This window comes from Maniola jurtina, chromosome 11 (assembly GCF_905333055.1).
Source record: "Maniola jurtina chromosome 11, ilManJurt1.1, whole genome shotgun sequence".
Classification (NCBI taxonomy): domain Eukaryota; kingdom Metazoa; phylum Arthropoda; class Insecta; order Lepidoptera; family Nymphalidae; genus Maniola; species Maniola jurtina.
Window position 1 is genome coordinate 6,439,728 of NC_060039.1, and position 12,438 is coordinate 6,452,165.

Genomic DNA, 12,438 nt, shown 5'->3' on the forward strand with positions numbered 1-12,438 from the left:
TCGAATGCTAGCTAAACATCCCATTCAATAAAATCTAGGTGCAATAATAATACCTACTTACCTAGGTAGGTACTACCTACTTGTTCTGGAAGTTAAAGGGTAAGTACAGGTATCTACTTATTTAATTTATCTATTTGATTTACAAACAAATAGCTTACCCAGGTAAGATAGGGTTATAAATGTAGCGGTCAAAAAGATAAGTAAGTAATATTTTATCATTCAAAAAAATCTACATGAAAAATGCAATTTTATTATTGCAAGATTGGTTTGATAAATTACCAAGCAGACCTATAAGTACTTAATAGGTAGGTAATACCTAGGTATACCTACTTACATCTCTGCACCTATATTTTTTTAAATAAACTTAAATCTCTCTAGCTATAAATCATATCTATCTATCTTAACATACAACAGTTATTAACATAGGTAAAGTCAATTATGCCTAGGTGTGCACACAGCTTTACATTTATGAGAAAGATTTGAGGTTTCATTCAAAAGATAGAATTTATTGTTTCCTGGTCAGGACATTCAGGAACCTCTACCCAAGTGTACTTACCTACTATTTTCCACCTACCTAAGTATGTACAATAATATCTATAGTTACTTAATAAATATTATTAAAAATTAGATTTTATCGATTTTCTAGTATTTTAGAAATAAATTTTTATTTACCTACTTATAACTAATTATTTGAAATCGTTATCTAGAAAAGTTAAAATCTAATAATTTAAAGTTAAATTCGAAATGCGATCTAATTAACAATTAACTGCTAAACATACTATTGTAGCGTCATCAGTTAAACGGACGCAACCCTAATTTTATAAAAAATCAAACAAAATGTGTCACACAATAGATTAGCCCAGCCGGTGTGATGCCATCCCGAACGTTTCCACCTAGCTATAAACAAACATTAAATATTACAAGCACAAAGCGTCAATAGCGAAAAAATTAAAATTTACGTCTCCCAAACGCGCTGTTGCCCAAAACATTACATTTTTAAATTCACATTCGGGAAAGCCGATATAGGCCTACCGAGTATCGCGCGCTCACAAGTTTTTTTAATCAAACTTTAGCGTTTGTAAAAATTACTATTTAAAAATTTAAACCTCGGCCGCTAATTAACAGGGAATTAACCCTTCCGTCGCCGAAGCGGACTTTAATATTTAACCCGGTGGAAATATTTGGCGCGTATTAAAATATGAAAAATTAATGCGAAGCGTGAGTCGCGACCCTCCGTCGAAATGTTTACGCACAAGTCAGTTTTCTCGCTATCTTTGTTATCCTCTTAATTTCTAGTCTCTTTTCATTAAGTTTACAACTTAAATAGGTATTTAAATTGATGTAATTCCTAGTTATTTATCAGTTTAATTTTAACGATGGCCATACCATGGATAGGTAGGTAGGGCGTATTTTAATATCCGCAGGTAGGATAAAGAGCGAAAATCAAACAAAACGGTTTTCAAAAATAAAATTTACAGAAAATAAATCAAATATAACCATTCCAGCTAAGTAATTTGTAACGTCAACTTAGACCTAGATATGATTCCACAACACGAACTAAAACTTATAAATGATCGGTTTCATAAATGAAACGTACCTTGCCGTAGTGCAGTCCCGGTAGAGCACGTCGAAGTCCTTGCAGGAGAGCAGCTTGCAGCGGTTGACGCCCGGCTGGATGGCGCCCAGGCCGCGCAGGATGCGCACCTGCTCCACGTTGCACACGAGCGGCACTATGTCCAAGCGTTTTAGCTTCGTGTACACCGTGTGCAGTCCGCCCACCAGGTGCTTAAGGAACAGTTCGAACGCTTGCGGCAGGCACAACATGGTGTCTCCCTGGATGATGAACGCGGCCACCTTCTGACCGCGGTAGTCCACCAGCTTGCACTCGTTGGCCGAGGGGTCGGAGGTGGAGATGGGCGGCGGGCTCCCGTAGCGCGGCGGGCCGTGGTGGTGCGCCGCCGCCATGAGCTCGAGCGGCGAGTGGTGCATCATCTGCAGCGAGCCCAGCAGGCCCAGGCCCGGCGGCGGCAGCGACAGCCGCGGCGCCAGCATCTGCGGCGGGCTGAGGGCGCGCGCCGGCGACGCCGCTTTCACCCTCGGCGAGCCTCCGGACGAGCCGCTCACTTCGCTCGCGGTCGACGCTGAGTCCACGGCGGACTCCATCTTCATCGGATCTGTTCACGCGCGCATCACACACCCGTCGCGCGCGGTGTTTCGCGCAACAATAAATAAAAAGCCTGAGCGAAACGAGGGCGCGGCCGCGTGCGCGCGCCCGCCCCGGCGTCCATGTGCGATTGGCCGGTCGTCGTCCGGAGTTCGATGCGATTGGGCGCCGACGCTGCCGCGATGTCTCCGCCCTTTTTTCCGTTGCGTTGCGAACGCGCGAAGAAACGTTTCTGTTTCTTTTAGGTGGAGAGCGGAGCGGCCGCGGATCGCGCCGGGACCGGTGTCGACTGTCGAGGCGGCAGCCGGCAACCGGGGGAGTATTGATAAGAATGTCACCAGCAATCAATATGGGCGCGGAAGCGTCGCTAACTCGCGGTTGCTCTCATGCCGCTTTGAAATCTTTGTTTCTTGCTTTATATTAGCAACTTTCATTACACTGATTACCTATAAAGCGTGTAAATAAGAATAAATGCAAGCACGTATTAAAAATCTTACCTAATAAAATAAATCAATTAAAAGTAATTAATTACATATTTTTTTTGAATTAATAGCATATTTTTACGTAGGTAGGCTATATAGGCTAGTATAATATCATTCTAGAGATATCTAACTGACATAAGTTCTAAATTCGTCTATCTAGTGGCTAAATTTCGTAACAGGAGCGCGAAGTTGGCCCTCTTGTAAATCAGCGTAGGTCGTTATTTGATATCGGGGTCACGGTCACCGAAGGTTGTTAACTTCCTTCGACTTGCTGCTAAGCCTGCTACACTAAACACAACACACCTATCACTTATGAACAAACTATGAACAATTGTGATAAAATATATATTAGGTACGTATGTACCTACTTAGCTAGGTATATACTTATTAGGTAATCTATCTGGCTAGAAGCTAAAAGTAGGTCATGTGTGCTTAGCTACCTTATAAATTAGGTAAGCATGATAAAAAAACTTATACGTATACCTAATGTAGTTTTTTTTTAATCTTGTACATTTGCAAAACTTCGTTTGGGCGATTCAGGCTTTAGTGATTGAAGATGCCTATGGCGCCATCTAGTCTATTCGTTGAAAGTTACTTTATCGCAGGTTCGCAGCGTGTGATACTATGTGTAAGGTAACGTTCATAAGTATTGTGTGCATGATCTTTTCGATTGAATGCAAACTGCAAACAGCGTCGTCTACAGTTTATTTACAGAGACCAGCTAAAATATGAGGTAGGTATAGTAACTCTCTCTTGCATTGCAGCGCTCATTTGCATTGTAGCGCTCATTTGCAATAACAATAAAAATTATTGAATTTAATTTTTTTTATTTTAACCATAACATTATTATAAATTTTAGTTAAAGAACTAACAAACAGTTTATACTAAGGCGTCCTTAACCAAAAGACAATAGGTAATAGTTCCAATTTTAACTTTAAAATTGCTCTCCTGTAAAATCGTATTTATTGAGTTATGCCATTGTTGTAGCAAATGAGCGATAGAAATGACGCACTATCACCGTGATTGGTCAGTGGGTAGGGTAAAGATTATATACTTACTTATTTAATAAAAATTCTTTTCAAATACCTATCGACTTTCAAAGCCACTACAAAGTAAAAAATATTTAGCTACGCATAAGATTGAAGTCAATTGAAAAAAAAAAGCTTACCTACTTATCTATCGTCTTTTTGGTAATACTGAGCAAATATACCTACTTACTTACCTATTATAAGTAGATACCCATGGTTTCATCCACGTGGATTTAATTTTTTAGGAATCCCGTAGGAACTACTTAAGTAGTACCTAAGTACCTACCTATTGACGTCCTCTAGCTAAGTATCTACCAACCTAAGAGTAGGTATAGGTAGGTACTTACCTATCTCTGAGTTCCGAGTTCACATCTCAGTTATGGGTTTTTAAAGTTATTTCTAGATATTATAATCACCTAATAACTTTCTTTATTAGTAAGTACTTATAAAATTATAGTAGTTAAGCAGTAATAAAGAATTATATAAAAAGTTACACACCAACCTATCGTCAATGATAAATCTTCGCGATAATGGAGTGTCACAACATAAAGATGGTGGAGGAACTGAAAAACAAAGGACATTCTTATCTTTATTTACTGAAACACTAATTCATAATGGCTTCAAATCTCTGTTAGTGCCTACTTCACCTGATATGATTTAGGTGTGGCCGTGGGCGTCTTAAGGCTAAGTCGACCCAGTGTAATAAAGCACAATAATTGCAGCTATGACAATCATCATCATCATCCGATAGATTCACGATAGACGTCCACTGCTGGAAATAGGTCACAATACCTAATATAGTGACTTCCATACGCCACGGTTTTGCGCCGTTTGAATCCAACTCAAGAGCTCTTCTCAGACTTGGGCGCGTTTGGAACCCTCGTAGCTTTAGTTTTAAGTTTACGTAATTAATTATCACCACTATATCATCTTTCAAATCTAAAAAATCGTACAAACAAAAGATGTACAATAGTAGATACCTATTTTGAATAAATGAAAAGTAAATACAAGTGTAAATTAAAAATTTATAACACCCCCACTAAGGTTACAGTAACTAAAAAAGAGCTGATAACTTCCAAACGGCTGAACCGATTTTCTTGGATGATAACAAAGAACACTCTCGATCAAGCCACCTTTCAAACAAAAAAATAAACTAAATAAAAATTGGTTCATTAGTTTAGGAGCTACGATGCCACAGACAGATACACAGATACACACGTCAAACTTATAACACCCCTCTTTTTGGGTTGGGGGTTAAAAAAAGAGCTCCGGCGTTTAATGTTGCCTGTCCACCTAGCACTGGTGGTCACAATTCTAGCACCTTGGGTTGGGACTTGGGAGTTGGGAGCCCAACTTTACCACCTGTATCATAATTTGGAACGCTATGCAAAAACGAACCCATGGTGATAGCACTGATGGTTACTGATAAGTGATAAGATACCTACCACAAAAAAGCGCATTCTTTTTAATCCTATATTTTTAAATGCGCGTAATACTTACCTATATTGTAAAATTCAAATAGAACATCTGGCTGACGCCAGAGATCATCGAACGTTGCGTAGATAGGTGTCGCGAGGTCAATGCCACGTCGTAGGCGGGACGTTGACCCCGAGTTTTGCACGCTATGCGCACGCTTGAAAAGAGCAACCGCCGAGTTTCTTGCTGGTTCTTCTCGGTAGGAACGGCATTCCGAACCAGTGGTAAATTATTTGACGATTCAAAAGCACGTATAAAAGTTTATTTGAATAAAAATCTATTCTATTCTATTCTATAAGTAGGTACATTGAGGGTTTATAAAAGATACTAAATCACTAAAACTACATGTATAAGTCAAATAGTTTTATTGGTATTTGATTGCGTCTAGATAGATAATAGGCGCTAATTTTTCGCTAGCATTCTAATTACACCTTGTAGGTAAGTAATATGTAGGAACATAATACATACTTATCTATCGATCTAAGGAAAACTTTTGATGACACAATATATCAGAGCTTCTCCTTAATAATAATATAATCTGTGTCGCATAACGCATTTAAAGCGCGGAATGTTTTACTTGTCAGATAATCTCGAGTTCTCATTATCAACAAACAAACAAATTAACCGACACTAATCTCTATCAGATTTGCGACTTTACAGCAATTTTAGCCTACTAGGTAGTAGGTAGGTATAGCCTCTAGGTATGTAGCAAGACAAAGTTTACTTATTAGGTTTGCCTGAGATTTTCTTTTTCTATCATACCCTATTTAAATCGCTTTAGAATAGGTAAGTATGATGTACTAAGCATGTAGAGAAAAAAAAAACTCATTCGGTAGGTAGGTAGGTTTTTATTTTTAGTTGGTAGGTATAGGTAGTTTGCGACAGATCGAGACGGCAATCGGGATATGAGGCGGATGGGTGCCCCGCACACCCGCACGTCACCGGGTTGACCTTTCGCGTACTATACCTACATAGGAATAGGTATAGACGATAGACAGATAGCTAATTCAAATTTCGAACGTAAGTACCTAAATACTTTGATTAAATTACCGATAATAGTGTTACGTCCCAATTACGTGGCCATTGTATTGATGCATTACATTTTTTTTTTTTTTTTTTTTTTTTTTTTAATTTATTTAATCAAAAAAAATTCACAAGAAACTATAATATTATCGCTCGCCAAACTGGTGTGCCAGTTTGTTGGCGAGGTGGCGCTCTTATTTTAACTTATATAACTAACTTACACATTACATTACACCTTAATCTATACTTATAATAAACTATACTACGACTAAATATTTATTTAAACCTACCTACTCCGTTAGGGAGTCCCTAAGTAGGTGTTCCTTTAACCTCTTCTTAAGGACTCCCTCACTGAGCCCATCGCTGTCCTCCTCAGCCCAGCCGATTACATTATATAATTTGGGTACTATATATGCGTTTATTCTTTTGCCATAGTAGTTATAGGTTTTTGGCATTGAGAATCTCACCTTCCTATTTATTCTAGGATTATCCCCCATTTTAACCTTTTTTTTATAAATAGTTGAGAAAAAATTATTTTTTACTATTAAATATTCTACTTTTTTGTTGATAGGTAAAATTTGTAAGTCTTTAAAAATACTGTCATATTGTCCTTTGTATTTTTTTTTCTCTTTTTTTCCTAAAATATGTTTTAAAAGTCTAATTTGTATTTTTTTAATTTCTGTGAGATAGGTACTAAATGTTCTGCCATAAATACTCAAGCCATAACTAATTACTGAGTCTGCTAACGCATAGTATACTACTAGTTTTGTATGTTTACTTAAAACTCGGTCTAGGTGATAAAATTTTCCCAATATTGACCTTAGCTTGTTGCACACAGCTCCTATGTGAGATTTCCAATTAAAATTTTGATCTATGATCAAACCTAGGTACTTATAATTATCTACATATTGTAGCTGTGGACATACACACGAGTCTTTAGCACCATGCAAGCAGTCATAGCTGTGGCCAACTATACCTATATCTTTATACTGAACCATTTTAGCCCGTCTGTTGTATGGCGAGTATATATGCATGCATTTCGTCTTTTCCATATTAATAATTATACCATTATCATGCGCCCATTTAATCACATTTTCAAAGTCTGACTGGATATGATCGCGCGCCTCCCTCTCGTCCTTTGACGCGTACAGCAGACACATGTCGTCAGCATACATATATACTCGACATTTTTTAATCACATTGACTACACTATTAACGAGCATCAGGTAACCCACTGGCCCGTATATTGAGCCAGTCGGTACTCCCAGGGTTACGTGCCACTCGTCGCCCTGAGTCCCATCAATATCGGTGCGTATGGTTCTTTCCGACAAATAATTGCGGAACCACTCATTGGTGGGACCTGCAATGCCACACTCCTGCATGGCCAAGAGTAGCACTTCTTTTTCCAGCGTATCGAAAGCCTTCTTATAATCAATAAAAAGAGCTAAAATTTGCCTACCACTATTTAAATTGGCATTTACTTCGTCTGCAAACTGAGTGAGGGCTGTAACTGTACTCCTGCCTCTCCTGAAACCGTGTTGTGCGTCTGTCAATATGTTATATTTTTCTAAGAACCTTGATATCTGGCCCACAATTACTTTCTCAACTATTTTATTAATTATAGATAGTATGGCTATCGGTCTATAGTTTGTGTATTCAAGATGGCTACCACCTTTATAAATAGGTCGTATGATTGCTTTTTTTAACTCTTGAGGATATAAGCCATTTTGAACACACAAATTCACAAAATAAGCCAATATTGGGCTCAACCGGTCTGACATAGCCTTTACATCTTGTACCCTAATTTTATCAAAGCCTGGAGATTTTTCACTACTTAACTTCCTAATTATTTTTTTTATATCTTTATCATTAACTTTTATATATCTAAACGAGACCTCACTGTTTTTGACATATGTGTTTCTCTCTAAAAATTTAACACATAATTAGTTAATTACTAAAGCAAAGACAACACTCAATTTGCATACATTAAAACCCGGAATAAAGGTTAAGGCTTTAACCTACAACCAAACCTACGTCACACGCTTGCTTTAAAACTAGTAGGCATAGGTAGGTACTTAGGTACCTACCTATCTAAGTAAATAGAAAACTTTAATTTTTCCGCGTCGTGTCCTGTCCCATAGTTATTAATCGATCGATTGTCGGTCCTTCTGTCTGGTTTTACGCTTTTCATTGTTTAATTTTTAAATTATAATATTTAACAAGCTAGAGCTGATCCTTCTCATCATGTCTGTATCTTGATATCATGGGATAGCTTACGGCGTTATACCATGACAATGTGACTTTACACTTAGTTTTAGATTAAAAACGAATGGTACCTTCTTACTTAATCAGTGGGTACTGCCAAAAGAAGTGAAACTTAGACAGAACTTAAAACTGTAAAATAAAAGCGTTTTTTTTAAATTTCATAGTAAAATAAGTTTATGTTTCGAATGGGTTCAAATTACCCGAAATTAATGACTATTTATTTATTCATTTCATTATTAATACATTAAAATCACTTACAATACTTAGTTTAATTTTTTATATCTATCTCTCGGAGTACTTTCTTTTTCTACTTTAAAAGTTTTCACTTCAACGAAGCTAAGTACCTGTACAATGCAGCACTGACACTCCGACGTGAGTTCCATCATTTTCAGTTTTCTAATGCGTCGAATTTTCGCAACTGCCGAGTCGCATCAATCGAATTTTCTGCACTTTCCTTATATTTTACTCACGGTCTCTTAAAATGGTCAAACCTATACTTACCGATTCCTGTTACTAACCAAAGCAGCTTTTATTTCTAACCACTTAGCAGCCCTTGCGTTATTAGTAGGTCTCTGTACTTGAAAGAAACTTAAACAGACGTAGTTTAATCGTCATCAAAGGAAAAAGTCTTCCTGCTGCGTCGTCATAACACAGTACAGTACTTACCTCAGGGGCAAAGAGCGTTTCAAATGAAGAAATTCACAAAGGGAATACTCATGGCTTATTACACCTCTACGTGTGAGCTGGCGGTGTAGTTTTGAATGGGTATCTATTTAGGCAGTGTTTACGAGGTGTGATGCAGTCGGCACGGCTTTGATGTAAAAGTCATCCATCTCTCCCTTGCGAGTGCCGCTACATATTGACACAGCTTACCGAAGTGCGTTGGAATTAACTGGAGGACGAGATTATTACGTGGATGCGTAGATATTTTCAAGTACTTAAAATATGTAATATGACCTTTCCGAATCAATTTCTCACAATCAAGAACATCAACATCAGCATTCCAAGTCATCGGCGCTCCACTACTGAACAAGGCTTTCCTCTCGGTATGAGAAGGGTTTATGCAATGCATGGGTTTAAGTCCACCATGCTGGTTAAGTGATGGATTGACAGACATCTCACATCACATAATCTTTGAGCATATTATGGAGAATTCTTAGGCATGCAGGTTTCCTCACGATGTTATCCTTCACGGTTAAAGCAAAATATGGTAGTAGATTGCTTAAAAAGCACATACTAGCTCCGAAAAGTTAGAGGTGCGTGCCCCGGGTTCAAATTCAAACCCCGGATAGGAGGTTGACATTTAAAACCTAGGCTAACCTAAGGCTATATTACCACTTTTTCTTAATTAGAATAAAGACATTATTTTTAGTAAACTTTTTATAGCTTATTATAAATTCTAATTGCTTGAATAGGTACTGAATTATTATGAATAGCACCATTTCGTAGTTTTTAGCTAGTTTTGAGGGAAAGAAAACCAGCTCTGTTTTCGTTGGAACCAACTCTGACCTGCTGTGTTCCGTTGTAGTAACCGAAGGAGAAAGAGTTCACGCATAGGTTCGGCAAATTCGGAGAAAGACTATCTAATACTTTACCAATACTTATGGAGCTAGTTGCCTAGGCCTAGTGTGCATTTTATCGAAAAATAAATCAACGTACTTAGGTAGCGTAGAGTGGATATTTTTATTTTCTTCACTGATATAATATTATAGTCCAATACCTTTGTATTATAATATTTATGTATAGGTCAACCGCTCAGTCACCTAAGGTCCCAGAATAGGACCTCGTGTAATCTAACTGCTAACAAGGGGTTAGGGGGGAAACCTTTATTATTTTTTCCAGTTTTCATCACTTCACGCTCAGTCTGCCTTTTGATTCAATGGCTGTGTAATGTGGTGTTGCCGCATTTATTTTGCACTTTTCCTTTGGTGTTGCTAGTTTATTTTGCATTCTCTGCATCTCGCTATCGCTTTGAAGTCAAAGCTCTTTTGACTGCGCTTACTCGACGCTGACCGCACTGCAGAATGAATGATACTTTTGCTGTGAATAGCGAGCTGGCTCGTCTAGTGCATGTTAAGATTTTTTCTGCAATCTAGGATGTCTTTTATTTACTATTCGGGACAGTAAATTCTTGGGAACATGATGATATTACTAGATCTACCTATAACTACTTAGTAGAGATTTCATTTTTACTCTACTACTTATGTAGGTACCTACGATTAAGTAGGTAAGTAGTTTTATGTAAGTAGATTGCTAGATTGATAGATTTATATGGTTTGTTTAGTTTATAGTGCCTACTTGTTTATCTATTCCCTATGTTAATTACCTATGTTACTTTACTTAGGCTGGACATATTAATATCATATCCTTCATTATATCACGTGAATTGTCTTTCAGCGAAAGCGTCATTCTGATAGGCCCCGTTCTGATAGGATGCATAGAAAATGGTTGGGATACTGAAAAAAGAAGTACTACATTAAGAATATTTACTTAGCATGTCCCTGTGAAGGTATAGGGAGTAGAGGCCCCATATCCTGTGGGCTGTGACACAGCTGATATAGTAAGTCCATACTATCATAATGGGCAAGAAATGGATGAAAAATTATTCACACTCGCGAGTATTGACTTTACACATATTGACAGGGGTGCGTGAGGCCGCGTAATTGATGTAGGGCTGTCAACAAAATCCTGTTAGCAAAAAAATTAGGTAAGTTCTTATTTTAATTTGAAAATTATTATGAAATTATTGGGATTAATATAGGTAATAAGTAGGTAGGCCTGTGAGGACCTACCGTCACCGGAGCATCCTCAGGAGATGTAGACCTTACAATGCACAATTGCAAAATCAATGGGACTTGCTTGGTGGCTGGCTTTTCCTACATGCTTAGCAGTGGGAGGGCGGGTGATGCATGTCGCATGCTGCATGTTATACAGATTACAGATTTGCCTTTTTAGCGGATTATAGCAAATTAAGCTTTTGATTCTTTGTACCTATATCATGAACTTTCGCGAAATAACGCCTGCTTCTTTACAATACGATTGATAGGTATATAGGTATGTTGTCAGTTGTCACAACTATGCCACAGCACAGAGGCTACGTACCTTACCTATCTAGTTTCAAAAGAAAACTGTAGTAGCGGTTGCAAGCCCTGCAGTACCAATCTGTTTGAGAAGCCACCGAAGCCGGATGTCAACGCATGACGCGTTTTGAATGTGCTCCTCCGCGACTCCGTAATAAATAGAATATTTTTATCGGCGCCCGCACTCGCCGCACGCAAATATTGTGCCCCGTAATCTAACTGGGAGACCCTTTGTCAAATATTAAGACCGGAATTCATAGTCAAGATAGGAGCTTCTTCTAAGGACGACATGATTGTGTCATACACATGTCTTAATGCATTGCATATCATGCATAATATGTTGACGTCCTCTCTGACGCACGGTGAGTGCTATGGTCTTAATAGTAGGAGGGGAAACTTTATAATTTCTAAATTTTCTCTGGTCTGGTCTGGTGGGAGGCTTAGGTGAAGCCGTGCCGCCAAGCGATTTAGCGTGCAGTTACGATGCCGTGTAGAAACCAAAGGTTTAATAAAAACCGGCCAAGTGCGAGTCAGACTCGCGCACTGAGGTTCCGTACTCGGGTATTTTTTCTAACATTTTGCACGATAAATCAAAAACTATAATAAAATAAAAATCTGTTTTAGAATGTACAGGTAAAGCCCTTTCATATGATACCCCACTTGGTATTGGTAGTTATCTTACTTTGAAAATTGCAACACATAATTTTTGTTTAATGATGTAACCACAAATTCGCGGTTTTCAGATTTATTCCTGTATTTGTGCTATAAAACTTACCTACCTGCCTTTCATGATTCTAGGTCAACAGGAAGTACCCTATAGGTTTCTTGACAGACACGACGGACAGACAGACAGACAGACAGACAACAAAGTGATCCTATAAGGGTTCTATTTTTCCTTTTGAGGTACGGAACCCTAAAAA

At 38.1% G+C, this 12,438-nt stretch overlaps 1 protein-coding gene across 9 annotated transcripts in view; it reads right to left on the reverse strand.

Moving 5' to 3' along the window:
- The window catches only part of LOC123869929 (dachshund homolog 2), a 194,729-nt gene extending 192,526 nt beyond the window's left edge, over positions 1-2,203 (reverse strand). For all 9 annotated transcript variants that reach the window (XM_045913030.1, XM_045913029.1, XM_045913028.1 and 6 more), the window contains exon 1: positions 1,598-2,203. In XM_045913030.1, the coding sequence (XP_045768986.1) occupies positions 1,598-2,169 (572 nt within the window). In that variant the 5' untranslated portion in view covers positions 2,170-2,203. The remainder of the gene's footprint in view (positions 1-1,597) is intronic.
- Between the last annotated feature and the right edge of the window lie 10,235 nt (positions 2,204-12,438).